This window comes from Cyprinodon tularosa, unplaced genomic scaffold (assembly GCF_016077235.1).
Source record: "Cyprinodon tularosa strain WSP-4 unplaced genomic scaffold, ASM1607723v1 ctg267, whole genome shotgun sequence".
NCBI lineage: Eukaryota > Metazoa > Chordata > Actinopteri > Cyprinodontiformes > Cyprinodontidae > Cyprinodon > Cyprinodon tularosa.
The window spans coordinates 1,703,515-1,724,626 of record NW_024038971.1 but is presented as its reverse complement, the minus strand read 5'-3'; the positions used below and the strand labels follow the sequence as shown (position 1 = coordinate 1,724,626).

At 38.6% G+C, this 21,112-nt stretch overlaps 1 protein-coding gene across 1 annotated transcript; it reads left to right on the top strand.

Moving 5' to 3' along the window:
- The first annotated feature begins 1,194 nt into the window (after nucleotides 1-1,194).
- On the top strand, nucleotides 1,195-20,031 carry si:ch211-13f8.1. Its single transcript, XM_038289248.1, has 10 exons — nucleotides 1,195-1,666; nucleotides 2,251-3,457; nucleotides 5,626-5,698; nucleotides 7,656-7,805; nucleotides 11,174-12,342; nucleotides 15,015-15,162; nucleotides 17,112-17,331; nucleotides 17,613-17,725; nucleotides 17,846-18,036; nucleotides 18,289-20,031. The coding sequence occupies exons 2-10, from the start codon at nucleotides 2,290-2,292 to the stop codon at nucleotides 18,468-18,470; spliced, it is 3,414 nt and encodes a 1,137-aa protein (XP_038145176.1). The 5' UTR covers nucleotides 1,195-1,666; nucleotides 2,251-2,289; the 3' UTR covers nucleotides 18,471-20,031.
- The last annotated feature ends 1,081 nt before the right edge of the window (nucleotides 20,032-21,112 follow it).

Below are 21,112 nucleotides of genomic sequence, written 5' to 3'. Positions count from 1 at the left end.
TTGTGTAAAGGAGCCCTTCTGAAACTGTTTAGGGTTCCAGTTACTGATTTTCCTTGAACGATTTGATCACAGTCCTGATGTCTGGCCTACTGATATTTAGAGATTGATGAGACAAAATGGAAATCCATTCTGATCTACTCTGATTCTGATCTCCCACTGATCTGCAAGCACCCCCATATTTCTGAACCCTGTTTTGGGAAACAGTTTTTGGGTCCAGCCTTTTTTTCTGCTTTATTCAACCACTTCCAGTGACTGCTCTCTCAGGATTATTACCTCACACCTTACTTTTGCATATTTTGTAGAATTGTTATCACTGTTGGTTAGGTGTATTGTTTTGGTAATGTGGAAGATCCACTGCTTTCTGCTTGTTTTAGGGGAGAGGTTTTCTAAAATCTGCTCGGTCATGCAGTGCAAAGTTGGCTTCATTAAACTGTAGGCCAACTCCTTTATCTTTTCTTTCGGTGGAAATTAGATTTTTAGTTTTCCATATGTGACATTATATTTGCACAAATTTCTTTATGTAAAATGCAAATTTGTTTTATAAAGGAATGACAATTTGGTTGTTTCCAAAGTTCTACCCCAGGGGGATCAGTGGCCCATTTCAAGAGAAACAAGAGATAGATAGATAGATAGATAGATAGATAGATAGATAGATAGATAGATAGATAGATAGATGATAGATAGATAGATAGATAGATAGATAGATAGATAGATAGATAGATAGATAGATAGATAGATAGATGGATGGATGGATGGATGGATGGATGGATGGATGGATGGATGGATGGATGGATGGATGGATGGATGGATGGATGGATGGATAGATAGATAGATAGATAGATAGATAGATAGATAAAAAAAAATTTATTTATATATTTTACAAAACTCCTGTAAGATACTTCACAGGTGTGAGATCATAAAAAAAAGATAAAATCCTTAATTGTTCCTGATGGTAATTATTTAATTGTTTTCCATATCAGCTCAGTTTGGGATTGGGATCAAATGAGACAGAGATGGATAAACTGTTTGAACTAGCACAAATTAGGTACCTCTTGTTTAAAGGAAACCAAATCTCACTTCTATTGCTGCACACCTGGAAGCGAATAATTGACAGAAGATTTTTTTTCTCGACTTTTCTTCTTTTCACTGGAGCAGAGTACTATTGCATCGTGGGAATAATAAGTGCACCGCGCTTACGCAACAGAGAGCGTCACTCGGCAGAAGGGATTGCGGGGCAAGGACGAAATTAAAGCGAGCATTTTTGAATTCCATTTTTGTTAATCCCACTGATTTTCTGAAGGGATTAGCGGACCGAGTAAGATAGAGGCACCATTTGGCTCGCCTGGCTCTGAGCTGATCGGGAGCTGCAGACATTAAGTGTTTATAGAGACGCGCCGTGAAATCTTGATGTCAGTTTCAATTTTTATTTTAATTTTTTGATCTCTCTGGACACATTCTGGCCTCTTCCATCTTAATTTTTTGTTGCTTTTCTTAACACTTGGTCCAGGAGCGATGGAATTACCGCCAGCGCGCTTTTGACGCACGTTCTGTTGGGATGCACATGAATCTGGGATGTTGCGCAAGAATATATAACTTCCTGCGGGCGATTTCATATGACAGAACTGAATATGCATTTCAACATTTCCATTTTGAGCTAAATATCCAGGTACTTTTTATCTGTATGAATTTTTTTTTACAGTTTATCTAAATTACATAATTAATGAGAATCAGAATGTGTTTTTTTAATACTTGTACAAAGCACAAGTAGTACAAAGTACAAAGCTGAGTTTGTTAAATATATGTGTAATGAGATATAATGATACCATAAAGGGCATTATAATGAGTCACAAATCTCAAATACTTCATTTCTAAAACACGATTGTTCAAGCTTTGAAAGTTAAGTGGGTTTTCTTTTCTTGTTTTGAATGATTCCCACAAAATGTAAACTTATTCTGTGTTTATTGGCAGCCCTTTTCAACAGAACAGAATAAAACATATTATAGTGCTTAGGCATGTAAGGTCTCAATGGCAGGCAGCAGTTGCTTATTCTCATTCTAAAGGATTATCCTTTGCCCTGCAAAGTAATCACTGGATAATGCAACGTGACAGCATCCACAATAAAGATCTCCTCCCATGAGAGAGACAAACCAGCAATGTAGAATGTTATTAGGTCTCCATTATTATTATTTATTTATTTTTTGAGTTAGTTTACACATTTCTGCTGTTTTTGTTTTGCTTTGTTTCCTTCAGGATATAGGTGTAGCCCACTTTTTGTGAATCACCGATCCAATGGAGGAGGAGAAATCAGAAGGTTACATTCTTTCTAAATCCACTTGTCCTGTACCCACTGGGCTTCCCATCAACTGGGGACTCATAACCGGCCCTGTTCCAGAGCCTGTTTTCCCAGCATCTTCACTGAGGACCTCACTGCCCCTTCCTCAAAGTTCAGCCTCACATGCACTACAGACCAAAGTAAAATCCCTGACTCAGAGAAGAACAAGAGGCAGGGAGAGGGAGAAGGACCGAGAGAAGCTGGACACAGGTGAGGTGCGCATGGGTTGTCCGCCTGGGCAGATTTCATCTGATGGGCTTCTCAGACAGAGGCAGAGAGCCAAAGGCCAGCTGTTTGTGCCGTCCTCCTCCTGGCGATCAACTGCAGCTAAAGATTTCAGTAGCAGCGATGAAGATGAGGAGGTAGAAGTTCAGGTCAGACTGGAAATTCACAGTCCACCAGTGGACCTCCAAACAGAGCAGGAAACAGAAGAAAACGAGGAGAAGAACTCAGAACAAGATGAAGGCCGGGGCAGCTCATGTGGGCTTGGGGAGGGCACCAGTATCGAAAGTCTTCTCTCAGATAACTCAAGTAGTGGCAAGGACGAGCCATCCCCTGCACCTCATCTGCCTGTCCTCTCCTCCTCCAATTCTAACACATCTACTTCCCTTTCTCCTACATGTTTAGCCAGACACTGGGCACCTCCAAAGGGCTTCTGGAGAGAAGCGCGCCCGGAAACTTTGCTTCTCAATGGGGTTGGCCCTCACAACATACCGTCAACTTTACCTTTAAAGGACTACACCCAGATAGAGTCACCGGCGGAACCTCAGAGCAGGTCCAAACCACCTCAATCTGTCAACAGGAATGAGGCAGAAAGTGTTGTTGAGGACACTGAAGAGGCATCAGTTTTTAAACATTCAGATAGTGTGGAATTTTACCTGGACAGAGGGGAAAAAAGTGAAGCAGATGGGGCTGATTCGACAAAACAGCTGTGCAGTTCGGACAGCTGGGAAAACATGTCTTCTCAAAGTGGAGTGCTGCATGCCGATCTGAAGCTTAGGGTGAAGGAGAGGGCCTACGCAAAGCTGAGGGAAAGACAACAAAACTGCAGAGAGATGCAAGATCGCCGTGGAGGAGAAAGCGTTGACTATTATGGGGATATAACATACAGAGTTGATTATAAAGGTAAGTGTCTTAATGGGAAGCAGTTTTATTTGAAGAAAATACTTAAAGTAACTGATCTCCTCCATGGTTCACTCTTCTATCTGCTCTATAGTGTACTGTTTATGAGACATAGCTGTGATGACTTTAAACTCCGTTTCTCTTGTTATATTTCAGTTCAATTCAATTCAAAAACTTTTTACCAAAGGGAATTTATATCTTGTAGTACTTAAATGTTAGTAGACACAAAAAGATCTTCTCTAGCGAAGGTTCAATTCTTTTAGCTGCTTTGAAAAAAGGAAATAATCATAATGAAATAGTTGAAAATGATTGATCTCACAATGGGAACATTCATTTCTGCATCTTAACCCATCCCCTTGGGGAGCAGTGGGCCCAGAGTGCAGGCTGTGAGGATCAAACCGGGTACTTGCAAGCTTCTCAGTGCACAAGCGCACTGCTCTAACCTCTAGGCCACCACTCCCCCCACTTATTATATGTATGCATATTTGAAAGCAAAATAAATACAAAATGTATCACTGAATTATATATATATATTTCACTGTTATCACAAAAATCATTATACATGCCAAATAAATAAAAATATATTTTCTGCTTTGGGACCCTCTATTGCATGCTTAAAAAAGTCTTATATGCCCTATCATCATAACTGGGGAATGTGTGGAGTTTACTTAATGCTACAAGAGGTTTTACCGAGACTGATTAGGCTTTTAGAACAACAAACATTCTCGGTGTATCAGGAAAAAAAGGATGAATATTAAGTAAAGCGTCCCACGCTGACTTCCAAGCACAATGGACCTTTAAAGCATTCAGGCAGGGGGGCTGATTCACCACTAAGGACTTGAAACACCAGGAATCCTTGATGGCCATTTCAGTTCCCAAATCTAAACTCTTGGTAAATCCTTGAGACAAATTTAAGTCTAGAGAGCTTAGCAGAGAGTCTCTACAATGTAAAGAGATTACATCAAAGGGGACTAGCAATAGATCCCTGCCTCTGTATCCTCATCTATTGAAATATTAGAGTAGAAGACTAGTGGGGGAGTTGCGGCCTAGTGGTTAGGGCATAGAGCTTAGATTCCTGAGGTTGTGAGTTTGAAACCCCCTCCCACAGACTGCCTCTGTGGGTCTCTAAGCAAGACCCTCAACTCCCGATTGCCCCATGATGGTAGCCCACTGCTCCCCAAGGGGATGGATTAAATGCAGAGGTAAATTTCTACAATGTGAGATCAATAAAGTTCAATAATTATTATTAAGTCTAAGAGGATCCCTACTGGTAAAAGGGCTATTTTATTTTTTTGATTCAAAGTAAAAAAAAAAAAAAAAAAAAATTCTGAAACAGTTTACCAACCTTTACCTATGATGGGAATTAGTATGGGGCTATTTTACAAACTTATCAATGGTTTAGCATCTTACATCTAAAATCAGTTTGTCCACATTGATCACCATTCAGCTGTTGCAGTAATTCAAAGCAGCATTCAGAGGCAGCTGCATGTCAGCTCAGGATGTTATGTTGAAATGCGATATGTAACCTGGCTGGTTCCCAGCTTTGAACAGATGTCAGATGTGCAGATGTGCATGAGGCTGTTGCTATTATTAGCAGCCAGCCCAGTGGGGGAAGTGTCCCTGTGTTGGTATCTCAGTTTGAGCCATACTGGATGCCTTTGTATGCTTAAGGATCAGAGATTGTGTACTATCCCATTATGTTTATATTTTAAATGGACTGCTTATATCTAAAATTCAATGAAAAACATAAAAAATGCATATTTATGAAAATGTACTCCTTTTTTAGCAGCAGGCTTTAGGTGTTTTCTTATAACCTTGTATTTAAATTTGTTTAGACCTTTGTGATCTTGAATTAATTCATGACATTCAATATTTAAAGGAGATAGATAATAAAAAATAGATTAATTCAATGTCCAAATGACCCCACTAGATTTAAACATAGATGACTGCTTTCATGTTGAATGTGGCCTCAAGTAAAAGCTACATGAACCTTAATTAGCACCTTATGCTGTAGAATGCTGGAGAAATAAAAAGAGCACAAAAGACAGTGTTTTTGTTGAAAATAAAGCTGTAATTTGACGTGACTTTCCTAGAAGGGTATATTTTAATTGCATCTTATTTCCATCACACATCTGCTCAGATATGTTCTCTCTCTTCTTGTTTTTTGCCAGTATCAGGGAACCACGATGTTCTAGAAAGCACAGACACTGAACTTCTTGCTCAGGAACTGGAACCATATTTGAGGTAAGTTGTAAGAAATACTGGATTGATACTGATTGTATGTGGAGAAAAAACAACCCATAATATATTCCTCTTAATATCCAATGCTTTGCTTAATAGGAAAATTGGGTTTCTTGCAATTTGGAAGTTTTTTTTCAGCTTTCTTAGTCCCTTGATGCCAGGGTACTTATCAGTCTGTTGGTGTTAAGTCAAATTAGGTTAATGGGGTTACTGACAAACTATAGTGATGTGTAAAAAGTCTATATAGTCAATGACGTTTTAACATGAAAAAACAGAGAAACACAAACAGTCATTGTTTATAAATTTAACTGGTCAAAGGGTGTAGTATTTCTGTGTTTTATGTTTTAGGAAGTTTAATTGAAGGAAAGGGTGTGGTAGTAAAGGTGATGCCATCAACAGGAATAGCGGCTTGTCAGCAGTTTAGAAGTGAGCCGAAACATGTCAACTGTGGTTAGTTCTTCAGGAGCCGCAACGCACAGACATTTGGAGGACTAAACAGTTATTCCTCACCTTTAGCCATGTTTGAGCCAGAAAGGACATTTCCCAAATATCCCATTCGGATTAAAAGAAACTCCCTTGAAAATCAAGGACCCAAATTCTTCCAGGAGATACTAGGGAGTCACAGAATCAAAATTTCTTGAGGTCAAGTGTGAGATTTCCAGTGTTATGAAGTCAAAATGTTCACCAGGAAACTGTCGCGCACCCCATGCCTCTTTCTGCTGACAAACTCAGGGTTAAAGGACCACGGCCCTGATGTGATTTACAACCAGCAAACTCACCTGCAAAAGCAAGAAGAATATGAGAGACCAAATGATTCAGACAAACTGAAAACTGCAATTAAAATTACTTCGGCCACAAGCTGATCAACTCCATACCACACAGCTCTGATTATCCTTACGAAAAGTAGCTCAAAACATCGACAAACCTTTCAGAAGGCCTCTCATTTCTCAAGTAAAAAAACAGCAACACCTGAATAATGATTAAATCTAGAAATATCCTTTAAATATATTCCTCCATGTGAAATCAATATAACAGAACAGCTTTGTTTTTGGGACTGAATTACTAAATTAAATAAACTAATGATATTCTAATAACTTTTAATCATAAAGCAGAGGGCAGGCTGCTGATTTTCTGGGTTACTAATTGATAAGATGAAACAAGTTTACAAACTGTAATCTAATAAAACACAGCGAGTTCTCATCTTGACACTCAGGAGAGAATGAATCACACTCTGGACGTTCCAATGATAATCCACGTGGCATGGAGTATCATGCTATCTTTATCACTGGGCAAGGGGATAAAGGCATACAGACAACGAGTTACAATGCAGAGCAGCTTAGCTGATTGTTAGGATAGATGGACAGATAACGTTTTCTTTTGCTGCTCATGGTTGTGGCCACGCCATTGCATAAGACAGTGAAAGCCCTTTGGGAAACTCCTCCAACTCCCATTGTCATTGTGACACAGCACACACAAGTGAACACTGGACACCATGAAATTGCATTTATGCCTCACCCGTGCAAGGGGGCAGCCCTCAATGACGCCCCAAGGGAGCAGTGTGGCGGGACGGTACCATGCTCAGGGTACCTCAGTCATGGAGGAGGATGGGGGAGAGCGCTGGTTAATTACTCCCCCCACCAACCTGGCGGGTCGGGAGTCGAACCGGTAACCTTTGGGATCCAAGTCTGACACCCTAACCGCTCACCCACGACTGCCCTAAGACAGCTTAGGAAGATTCAGCTTCACTCAATGTTAAGTTAATCTTTGTAAAGTATGATGCTGGAAATGTATCAACACAGGCCAAGCTTTGAACATTTCAATACTTCCTCAGGTATTAGCGGCATTCAAAGAAATGCTGGTTATTTAAGCTGTTTACTCTTAAATCTACCATTTCCTTACTGTTTAAATCACACACACAGTATCTTCTGGTTGTAATCTCTGTTTTCGTTGTCATTATCAGGTCACTTCTGGTAATAAGCGATGAGCTACCTCTAAGCCCAAGGCATGAGCAAGCCAAGCGTCTTCTGGAGCGAGCCAGGCTCAAGGCTCGCTCCAACCACTTCAAAGACAGCCGTCCCCGCCGCTCTCAGTCTGATCAGAGATCATCAGTGTAAGTAAATGTTAGTTTGCGTTTATTTTTCTCTCAGTATTCGCATCTCCTTGTTATCCATCGAACTGCTCTTTGCATCGTTTAGTGAGTTATATAACTGTAAGCTTTAAAACCTAACCATGCTCTGTAATTATAAGGCTAAAACGAACAATGCTGTGAAAATATTTGCTTTTGTTCCGCTTATGTAACTGTGAGCATCACAAAGCTTCAATTGAAGAAAGAAGCATTTGGTCAATATGGGATTATGAGTGATTACTTTAATACATTCATAATAATGGGCAGCAATGTTTGAGGCAGATCATTACTTCTACACTGGAAGTTTGAAATCCATGCTCATGCTGTAAAATGAGATAGGACATTATTCTGAATTAGTCCTGGGTCTGTTTTTGGTCTGATTATGAAAACTATAAATAACTTTCTCTATGTTGTTGCTTTCTACTTTAATGTGGCTGAACATTCGAAGTTTTTGATGAGGCCATGATGGTGAAGGAGGACCCAGTCGCAGAACACAAAAGTTCTTTAATGAGGATCTCAGAATAAACTTAAAAAGAGCACAGAAACCAGGCATGAAGATATGAAGAAAACAAAAAGAAGATTCCAGTGAGCCTCTATGAAGACCCAACTGCTTAAATACAGGGCTATTAAAAGGGAAAATGCAAGTAAAACAAGTGAGAGCAATCTGGTGAAAAATGGAAACATCTGCTGAGGATCAAGTTAATATTGAACTGAGGGAGAGGCGAAATAAAAAACAGAGGAGCAGTGGAAAGGAAGGAGTAGATCTAATATAGTGTAAAACAAGGTCATCATAAAAAATAAACACAAACCAGCAGTAGAAAAACAATAAGGAAGAAACATAGTGACTTCCTCATAAAGAAAAAAAAATCTTTGGATTTTTGGAACACCCTAAATGACTAACTATCATAATAAGACCAAAATAAACCAAATAAACGACAAAGAAACTACTGAATATTCCTAAAATAAGAAACAGAAGCAAAAAGATTGTGAAAAATGATGACACACAAAAAAACTGCTCATTCTTTTTGTACAAGAATAGAAATATCTATACTAGTTCTCCTCTACACAAACTAAGTTACACATGGACTCCAATCAGGGGATTGCAAATGCATACATACAACTTGAAGCTTTTCTCATTTTGTGATGCTTTCTTTAATGGGATATATGTGGATACTTTTATTTTTGTTATAAATAAAAGGTTGAGAGGCATTTCTAATCACCCCTTTAGAAAGCTAGCGGGCCATTTCACAAAGCAGGTTTAACAAATTGACAAAAATCCTCAACTCTGGATACGCCCACTCAGAGTTAAACACGTGCGTAACAAGTCTGAAAAGCCCTTATCAGTGGAGCATCAATCCGAAGAGTCACCATGACAACAGGTAACAGGAAGTTAATGCAGTTCATTCTTTAATTGGATCATGTCTAAAGGACATGCTATGCTTGTGTTTTTAATGCCTAATGTGTCTAATGAACACATGGAAGTTTAAACAGAGCCAATGTTCTGAGCTAATTATGCAATAGGTTCAGTTCAAGAACAAGGTTAAGCATCTTTCTCTGTTGCCCACAGTAACACGGACATCCTTCCCTCAATTAACCTAAACTCACACAAATTGTTTAATCTTCCACTTCTGGCATGGATCCTTCTGCTTCTATGCATTTGTTCTCATTCAAATCAGAAGATGGTGCTGTTCCCTTCTCCTTTCAGTCAAGTAAAGAAGCAATTGGAGAAATTGCTTTTTACTCTGTATGACTTCCAGTACCAGACAGAGTTCTGTCATGTGCAGAAATACTCAGATGACTCTGCTGTCATTGGGTCCATCAGAGGTGGATAAGAAGCTGAGTACATGGAGCTATTGAAGAGCTTTGTGTCATGATGTAGAAAGAACTATCTGATCCTTATTGTGAGCAAAACAAAGGATATAGTATGACTGTAGATTACCTTGGTGTTTACCTGGACAACAAAACGGACTTGAGAAGCAACTGTTAAGCCGTCAACAAGAATGGAAAGAACAGACTGTACTTCCTAAGGGAGCTTAAGTCTTTCAACCTTATTAGCAAGATGCTACACATCTTCTATGAATCTGTTGTAGAGGTCGATCTCTCCTGCCATCATCTGCTGGGGTAACAGCATCAGAGCAAATTATACAACAAAAAAACCCTCAGCAAGGTGATAAAGAAGACTGGCTCCATTCTACTTCTCTAGAACATCTGAGGAGGATTTCAAAAAAACACAACTTTCATAAAATTAAGAGACTATCTTCTTCAGAAGACTGTTAACCTCCAACAGCGTGTTTTTAGTTAAAGGCTTGTCCAGATCCGGTCTGTGCAAGACAGACTGCTACCTGCAGCTATCCACATCCAGCCCTATAACCAGCATTGAGAACACTGAGGTCATGTCCTCGGTATTTCCCCATTTTATCTTTTATTGTAATTATTTATTTTTCTTAATTCAGCGAAATGTCAAACTATATGATGACAATTGTTCTGACTTTGGTGTAAAGATCAGCATACATTCTCATTTGTTTGTCCTCATCTACAACAATTTGTTGAATTAAATTATAGTAAATCTGTGGTGTCTTATTTCTTCAAAATGACCTTCAGGGTGTTAATGTTTACTGTTAAGTTTGAAAAAAAAAAGATTGGACGTAGTAATATGATAACGCTTCTCTTTGGAAAATATCATTGTATCTCTTTACAATTGTACCGAAATGTTGCATAATTGTGAGTTATTCAAATTGTGCTACTGTAAAGCCTTGATTTATATTGCCTGCCGAATGTTTTACTGAGATATCAATAGAAATCCCCCCCAAAAAGCTTTTGTAATTTTGTCCACAAGTACTTTTGAATTTACAGTTTTGGCCCTTTGGATAAAAGTTTTGTCAGACATTGTTACAAGACATCCACCGTTAATCTTAAAAGAAGAAAACTGTTTGGTGTCACAAAAAAATATGGGTGAGATTCAGATTCCAGAAGGACCTTTACCCTAAATACGTAACTAGCATCGCGATAAAATAGCTTAGCTCAAAGCATATTAGTATTAAAAGCCCATTAAGATCTGAAAGAGTGTAAAGACAATTAATCCTTTTGGTTTCACTTTCATATCATGATTACTAACTACTCTAAGGAACTGTGGTTTGTTTTCTGATGTTTAATACAAATTCTTCTTAGCTACATTTTTTTTCTATTGGTAGTTTTCTATTTCATCCGAAGCCTAAAAAATTGACTTTGTTTCTGGTGTATTTCTTTCACTTTCTGTTGTAATCAAGTTACTATTATTATAGAGAACTGCCAGGCACAGATGCATATTGATGGCTTTAAAATGTTATTGATAGTTGCTTTTCTATTTTATACAGGAAACATCAGCAAGTAGAAACTCCCAGTCACACAACAGTGCATAGAGGTGTTCAAACTAAAGAGGAGCCTCCATCTCAGGCCTCGTCTGGTCCTCTTCTGGTTCCCACACAAAGAGACACATCTCCGGGTGAGCAAGCAGGTCGACCCAAACGGTATGGCTGTTCCCCCACACGTGTACGCTTCGAGGATGAATCTGAGAAAGAAGCTGAGTCCCGTTATTTGGACAGAATGAGACAACGCGGCAGACCTGGAATGCCCAAGTCCAGAACAAAAGACAATAATACAGACTCCAGCAGCAGTGGCTCGGAGAAGAGCAGAAGCAACAGAAGCATTTCTTTGCCACCTACTCAGAAACAAGAGGATCTTGTGACAACTGATGAAACAACTGTTATTAAAGAAATAATAGTACTGGTGAAAAAATGTGAAACATGTGGCTCCGTAGTCAGGGAACCTCAGCCGGTCTCCTCATCATCGGAGGTGCAAAACAGTGAGCCACAGCAAATCGTTGTCCCTGAGGACCCACGGGGGAAATCAACCCCTGTCTGTGCGCCATCAAACAAACCAGAAGTGAGCACTCGCCCTAAGGCTCCCCTTACTGTTACGTTTGCTGGAGCTTATGTGCTGGGAGAAAATAAGGAAAGCAATTCAGGATGGAAGTCTTCAGGCTTTGGAAAACTGAGGAGGCGGAGTAGAAAAGGCGAAAATCGTTTAGAGTCAGGCCACGGACCTTACGGCCCATCTTGGGCACAGAGACGAAACTCTAATCCACGGAATAGGGTTAACTTAAGCAGAGCTGTTACGTTTGCGCCTGGGAGCCCCGTTGCCTTAGAGCCACATTTGCTGGAGGCATCTGGGGGATTTAGAGAACCGCCCGCCCCTTCGCTACCTATAAAATCAGCTCTGAAGTCAAGCTCTAGAAATCGATCTGCAGTGAGTCAGTCAACAGTTCAGTTTCACGTGTCTCCAGTTCAGGGAGGAGATAGTGGGTCCCAATCTCTAGATTCCCCAGAGACAAGAAGGGAATCTCCTATTTCTTCAAACCAAGGGTCACCAGCAACAAGCAGCCCGGTATCCTGTATCAGGCCTTCCACTCTGAGATACTCCCCAGCTAGACCCCCAACTGATCTTCCATCTGCTGAGATCTGGGATGCAAATTCAGAGGTAGTAGGTAAGTGTACTGTATATGATTTTACTTTTGTAGGGCTGTGCAATTAAACAGTATCAATATATGTTATAATAGACACCTGATCAATGTCAATAGTGTTATGCAAGTTTACCAGAAAAGTTAAACTTGTAATTTGCTTATTGACCAGGATTTTTTGTCTCTTACGTAAAAAGTTGGACTCCTGGATCGGCTGTTAAAAATTCGGTCGCTTTCACCAATTTAGGGATTTAGACTATGGCTATCAGCATGGTTATTAATCACCAACCAAATAAATCTGTAACTGTGTATTTGGATACTGCTGAAAAAAGTGAATCCAGCCTGAGTGATAAATCGTTCAATCTATAAAAAAAACACAAAAGACCAAGGGTTAAAATACAACGGTACCTTTATTAGCTAATAATCACACAGTATTATTATATCTAAAAAATACTCAGACAGTAAAAACTACAGAAAATAAGCACAAATAAAAAGGTGAAAGGGGTTTAAAATTCCTTTTAAAGTCTCTGAGGAATGTTCAAGTTTTAAGGCTCAATGCATTGAAAGTGTCATTTAAGGTAGCAGCAGATGAATGTGAATAAACCCTGAAGCAGAAATGTTAAATGCATTCAAACAGTGCAGTTTCATTTGATTTTATGGTGAAAAATGAATAATGACTCAGGAATGCATTCAACTGTAATGAAGCTGAAAGGGAATGGGTTAACTTAGCTGACCCCAGGGTGTTTGGTCCAGGCAGGTCCAGCTGAAACAAAGGAAAGGTTAGAGCTCACGATGTGGCCTCTACAATGTGACCCGTAGCCAGTCCACTGTCTTCAGACCCACGTTGCTCATTTAGTGGGTTCTAGAAGCATTAGCATTCAGTTAAAACTCTCATAACCATCAGCAGTTGAATCAGAAAACTTATTTCAAATAAGACACAAACATAACTATCTATTCTACCTAGTTCATCAAAGCAGAGCACATCACAGATTAGATGGAGAGAGGAAAGGATGGATGTTACCGTTTTGACTCACTGGAATGGAAGAGACTATCTCCCTCGGTTCAGTTGTTTTTCAGGCCCCGTCTTTGGTCCAGTCCGTTCATCCAATAGCAACTCTTAAAGAGATTTGCATTAATCCGATGCAATAACAACAGACAACTTTGCAGGGGTTAATTTTACAGCTCACAGTAGCCTGGGATGTTTCCCTTTAGCAACTGTGGATAGCTGTCAGTGGCAGCGGCGACTGATGTAGCAGCGGCAGCGGCAGCGGCTCTCAGGCAGCGGCAGGACCAGTATGGCACTGGTCTGGCTTCTAACGGCTCCTCTGCAAACAATTGGGCAATTGGGCCCAGCTGTTGTTCCTTCAGCAGTTAGAACAGAACTGGATTAGCTCTCCTCTGCTGCAGCACAGGGATTCATGAATCACTTTATTCAACTCGGTTTAAATCACAGGAAAAGACGTACACTACGATCAGCTCCTTCTGAATTAAAGGAAAGGACGGTCACTACAATCAGCTCCTTCTGAGATGTAGGAAGAGTGGTCTGACTAGGTCCAGCAAGCACAGAGTTTTCCTAAGGACGATTCAGACGATTCTGAATGTCCGCCCTAACTCCTAAGTCCCTCAATCACTATATAGAGAGGGGACTATTTAGTGGACTTTACAATGAGCTCAGTTAACTTACTATTTGGATGGATGTTCACTACTCTTAGCTCCCCCGTTGGTCACATAACTCTGCCTCCCCGCACACAGTGCATGCACCATCTTTGTTACAGTATTTCTCACCGCTTCACTACCCAACAGCAGGCCGCGTCACAACAAATGATGCTTTGCATGATGTTTTGCACAGGAGAGCTCTTGCAAATCAATCTGTGATATATCTGCTTTTCTAGTGACCATGGATGATCACTACTTTTCAAGATGCATTGTGGTAAATTTTGATACCACTACTTTTTTATCTACTAGACGTTTGGACACTCATTTAAATGGCGTAACCACTATATAGTGATTAGGGTGGACGTTCGGACACAGTCTAGGGGTTTCATGGCCACAGGCCACTGGCAACAGGAAGTTGAATGGGAAACAGTTCCTTTCATAAACTCCACTGAAGGGGTGTGCCTTCACAGTGGAGTTGTTATGACTACATCACTGACATTTGATCTCAGCAATAGAAAATAGAATGCAACTTTCTATAATTTCACTCAACACATGGTGTCCTGGGGGATATACGAAAAGGAAAGGATTTAGCCTCTCAACCTCTCTTCGCCAAACTATGCAAGGTTTGTAATAGGGCTGAACTATTTTCATATTAACTAGGTTTACAATCAAAATGTACATTTCCTTTCTCCTATTCCTCATTTTGAAAAAGTAAATCAAAAAATGAATAAGAAATTATCGATATTACCATATCGAGCAGCCCTATGCTGAAGATACATTTCACCTGTAGTTCCTGTTTTTAATGTTAAGCAGTAAATCCTCCTCTTATGTAAGCAGATCAAACATATTAATCCCTCTATTGTCTTGTAAATTTACTCTATACTATATTATTCCAGTGACCTATTACTAAAATTATTGTCTGAATAACTTTTATGTTCAAAATTATAGTCATTAATACATTAGATGGGACAAAATATGCAGATTCTGACAGTTACTCATTGGTATACAGATCGGTGTAACCTGTTGCTGCTTTGTTTAAACAGGTCTGAATGGAGAAACTGGTCCTGGTTCAGAATTTCGAGCTCTGCGTGGCATGGGTATGTCTCGGGCTGAGGATCTAAGAGCTGAACTGCTGAGAGCTGAACATCTGAAAGCTGAGGCTTTGTGGGAAGAGAGCTCTGATGGTTCCAGGTTTGTATTTCATAACCCTACACACAAATATCCTCTCATCCTACAGCTGTCTCTGCAACAACTGTGCGTGCATCTGCTCCAGGAGGGAGATTAAAATAAAAAAAAATAAAAATCAGGGAAACAGTACTCTTGATATTACTGCTGACTTCTACATGTGACTACTACAACATGTTTGCCCTCTATTGGACAGAGAAAGCAATTACTGTTTTAGATATTACAGTTATTTAGAAAATACAATGGTAATCACCAATATAGATTTCAGCTGACGTGCATGTTGTATTTTATTGCATTTCTGCACAGAATTTGAAAAGCAGATTGCACTTATTATATGCAGCTTAAACACATCCAATCATAGATCAAGCAAAAAGACTGTCAAAGTGGCAAAAACAAGACGTACGAAGCATCCAAACTTACAAATAAGAATATATGAACTAAATGAATAAAGGTTAGTAGAAAAAGAGCTACCCCATCTAATGGGGTAAATGGAAAATGATTATTATTAAAATTATTAACATTCAGGTAAAAAAAGAAAAAAAAAAAAGAAAAAGACATTTTACAACAAACACTTCCAGAGTAGGTGAAAACAAATGCAAACAGGGATCAACATGACTTTTGGAATGAGATCCATTTATTTTTTTGCATATATAAGTTCTTCATTAGATTAGTTATGGATTTTTTAATGACATTAAAATATTTTGATTATGTTTAAAACATTATAAGGATGCTTTTATATGCATTCTTGAACCAAGTATACATTTCTGGTAGATCAGCTCCAATCTAAACAATAATTTTATAGTTGATCTAAATATGACAGAATAGAAAAATTAGCTGCAGTGGAAGCAAAAGGTAGTGAATTTAATGTATGTAATAGCTGAAACACCATAGTGGACAATTATGATGGAGCTTGTTGTAGATTTCTTTCCTTGTAACTGTAATATGGAGACATATGCTGAAATTTGACGTCTATATTTACCTCGCCAAGGAGCTTATCTTTTTAGTCGAGTTTGTGTCATTTTTTTTTTTGTCTGTCTGTACAGTATGACGCTAAACGTTATGAATGGATTTTAATGAAATTTTTACCAAAGGTGCACATCAGTCCACGGAATAATCCATTAAATTTAAGTGATAATCCACATCATAATCCAGATTCAGGAATGTTTTAGGATTCGTTAACATTGTTTGGCAGAACAAGAGGTTCCCCCCTAAACCAGAGAGTGGCAGCAGTGAATACTTATAGGTTCATCATCTGACTCAAAAAAAGTCTACAACTATTACACCGAAGACAAAAACCCAGGAAAGGTGAGCCATGCCTGGCTTGAAGTCTCATTCTGCTGATTAAGTGAGAAAGCAGAGTGAATGAAGGTGAGAACAGAACAGACACCAGAGGCTGCAGACACACGCCTTATTAATAAACTTATGAACGAATTTTAAGGAAATTGTTACCAAAGGGGCTCCTCAGTCCAAAGAGCAATCCTTTAGTATATTGTAATGATCTAGATTTTAGATCATGTGCCAGTTTTAGCTATAGGTGTAAGTAGTAATAGTAGTTATTTTTGTATTCACAGTGTGCAACATGTGATGTCACATTTTCTGATAACACAGGTCACTTCAGGGCTGTACATGTTTTTATCCTGAGTTCTAATGATGAACAAAATAAAATATTGATGTGGACTACACTTTGTTATGATCTTTGAGTATACAAAGCTATTTTCCTTGGAAGTAAATTTACATAAATACACTTAAACAGGGAAATCCTTTCTTCTGAATAAATGCAGAATCCTTGATATAACTCTTGGATCAAATCTGCCTTAGTATAAACTTCAGAATAAGGGTATAAAAACACATTTAGGACCTGTAATAAGCAAAATTACCCCTTAAGTATTAACACTTGTGTATCTCGATGTTTGTTACTGATTTAATATATTTTTGCTTTTACCTTTCATTTTCAGAAAACTTGATGGAAGGCCAAAGCTTTTCTTGCGTCGTTTCTTTTCTTCCATCGGACTAAACAGCGTCGGCAGACTTGTAAAAGGTGGTCGCTCCAGTAGCATGGAACAGCTCAGTCTTCCCACCGTCCAGCGGGCAAGTTCAGCCTCGCCAAGCCCCACACGGAGACCGCAGCCCACCATTCGTATACAGAGAACACCCTCGCTGCAAACCCTGAACACAGTGAGCAAGAGAGCCTTTTTATTTTACCTGAATCTAAATTGTAAGCCTTTTTTAAGCACTATAATAAATATCACAACCTGCTTATTTTAATGTCATGGTGTATTAAACCAAAATTAAGCAAACCCCTTCTTCAGTCAATCACAGCCTATTTTGGTATATGTATAAAAAAAAATGTATATGTGTTTTATGTTTTATAATTTGACATGAAGGCACTACCTCAGAAGCCCTTTTTTTCAACAAGAAATGAAAAACTTGATACATTTCCACTTGTTTGCCACTAGGTGCTCCCACTGGCCCAGCTGCGTAAAGCCTCCTCTGTGCAGAGTTTAGAGAGAAGAACAGATCGCTCAACAATTCTGGGAGAGGTCCAGATACCATATGGCTTGGCACCCAGGTGGGCCTAAAGAAAAGCGGAAAAGCCTGAGTCGGGCAGAGAAACATCTGTGTATGGTTCAAGTGATTCATTTCTAAACCATATTTATGTAATAATGTTTGTTTTTTGTTTTTGTTTTAGCCCTGATAGCCCCCAGATTGAGATTCACAGGGCCTTAAGTGTTGAAGATGTAGTTGTGGCCAGAATGGTTCATCCAATGGGCCGAGTTACCCAGGCTTTCCCTGATGGAACTATCCTGCTGGAGCTCATCAAACCCCCCAGTGGACCCTTTGGTTTCGTCATTTCAAGGGGAAAAGGTCGGCCAGACACAGGTAACATTTCTTTACTTTCTCATTAACTTTTTGAAAAAAAATTTATTCTAGTCTTTTGGACAGTTTAATGCCTCTGACCAGATAGAAAAGTACACAACCTTGATTCAAAAAAATAACCCATTCACGTGATTCTAAAACACTAAGACATGTATTAAATGCAGTTAAATCTGTTGGTCCGTGACAGTAGATGAAATTTAAGTAGCTCATCACAGGAGAGAGAACACAAGAACTTTCATTGTCTGCTACCAACAGGTGTATATGTCGAGAAAGTCGGTGACGGTGGTGTAGAGGGCCTACTGGGCGTTGGTGATGAAATCCTACAGGTTAATGGGGAGGCAGTGGCAGGACACAGTCTGGACCAGGTGACCCGCCTCATGACTCGGGAAAGCACTGCAACGCTCCGCATCTTGCCTGCCCGACGCAATCTGCGCTGAACTGGCTGGATAGACCTGGCAAACAGCCTATTCCCCCTGGAATCACAATCACCCACTGCTCATGCACTGCAAACCGGCTGGATCGTATTGTATATGTGAGACACAGTAGGTTTTGGTAATACTATGAATAGCCAACAAAGAGATCATTTCTTTTAGAGCAAACAAATTCAGCTGCACAGGGATCTTAGATGTTGTGATTACTGTGTATTGTGATATAGAATAGGAATTCAGACCTGGCACCTTTTTATGACTGAACTATGATAAATAGCTCAATTCAACGAATTGTTTTTCTTTTATAAGATGCCAGTTTACTACAAAAGTCACTCTTAAGGTACTTTGCAGGACTAGCACTTCCCCTTAAACATGCAGAAATATATAATGTACTCAATACAATCACATAGGCAGATTTAGATTTGACTGTGTGTATTTCACTTTGATCCTATTTGCAGCTATCCTCCCTTGAGAGCAAATATTCAATGTGTCACCTTGATTAAATTAAAACAAATTGAAATGAATTTAATTTATTTGAATGAACAAAAATGAGCACTTTTAAAAACAGTCATCCCCATGACCGTTTTTGACATTTTCTGGTATTACAACCACTAATTGCATTGTATTATGCTTTGAGATTGAAGAGTAATTGCTTTGGGAATGAAGATGGGAAAGAAAATATTGAATGGTTTCGACTTCACAACCTATTACAATAATAAATCTGGAAAGTTTTGTCTCCATATGTTTCTAACTTCCTTCAAATCAAATATTTGTACATGCATATTTCATTTTAGTTTCAGCTACAGATTATGAGACCATTAGGGTGTGTTCCTACTAGCTTATCTTATCAACGGTTTGGAAGGAGAGCATCTGTATTAATCATGACATAACTCTGCTTCAAAATACAATAACTTTACCCTTATGTGCTCAAACAAGGAATTCTTGCATCTGTTGGATCCATTGAAGCCTGTTGATTACTTTAACAGTTTCATGTCTCACCCTGCTAACCTGAAACAAGTGAGACAGTAACGATTCTTAATTAGATCCAACAGATACACAAACTCATAATATTTAGGATTAATTAAACGCTGATGGACTTGGATTTTGATTTTGAGACACTTGATGGTACTGAATTTTATTGAGGGTATAAGAGTTAAGGCGGCTGAACACAAATGCACATAAATGCCATGTGGCGGAAAACCATACACTATTTCACTTTTACTAGATAAAATAAAACATATATAGATTTGTGGTTGTTATAGGGAAAGAAAACAAACAGGAATAAATAAAAAATGTATCACTTTTATTTAAAAATATATCAGTTTAATATAAAATAATATCTGGAATTTCATTTTTATATGTTTAGTTTGGTCACATTTGTCACATTTAAAACTGCCTGGTATTTCTGTCTTTTTTTTCAGATAAGTGTCAAATTGTAAAGAATCTGATATTGCTCAGTCCAAAGACAACAGATAAAAGTCTGTTTTAGTGAGATGGCCATTGTGTGGACCACATGCTTCCAAACATTGCTTTCACACCACTAGCTGTTATTTACATTTTTTTTTTTGGTTTGTTGCTTGTGAAATAAAATATATTATTTTGTCAAACTATTTGCTTCAGTGTAATACTTTTCCCTTAGTATCCACATTTGTTCCTCACAAAAAAAAATATTGATATATAACAAATATAACATGTTTGGCAGTGTTATGGCCTAGAGATTGGAATAAAATCGCACAAAAATGTAGATTTTGATAATTATGCAAAAATATATGTTGGTGGAAAATAAATATTTATTGACTTATTTACCTATTTTTTTATTATTAATATTTTGGCCTGTTTTGTTTTATGCCTTTCATCAACCTGAGTGGTGGGTAGTGTTACACGGAAAGCTGCTGTACACACAGGATGCAGGATGACGGTCGTGACCACTGTTTACGCAGATGCAATGTGGATTCTATCTATCTATCTATCTATCTATCTATCTATCTATCTATCTATCTATCTATCTATCTATCTATCTATCTATCTATCTATCTATCTATCTATCTATCTATCTATCTATCTATCTATCTATCTATCTATCTATCTATCTATCTATCTATCTATCTATCTATCTATCTATCTATCTATCGGAAGTAAAACAGTGTTATAGCGCGTAATTAAGAATCGTGTGAAAAATCCGTTATTATGATGTACCTTCTACCATTAAGGCTTGTCCTGAATGTGCCCTGATAGCATGTCAACAGTTGATGCTCTGCTCTTTTATCTGATGCCTCCAGAGACCGATGCGTTTTTATCTCCCTCAGCCATGACTGCCACCCCCCCAATCCGTGGACCTTGGGGAACCGCCGGCTATGGAGAACCAATACCTTCTTCCAAAAAAAAAAAAAAAAAAAAAAGATTGTCTATTTAGCTATATATCAATTTTAGCCACTGTATCAATTAAAAAGGGGTGATGCTCATCCATCCTAAGGTAGGCTATGCACAATGTGAATAAAGATTCCACTCTTCTTATGATCTAATAAAACATGTAACGTCTTTTATCTATAAGCTCTAAACATGAGCTTAAAGAGGAGAACCTATTGCTGAGAATTCAAAGTTGTCTAAGGCTTAACCTGAGCTTTTTTGTTTCTCTCATTAAAAAAAATTAA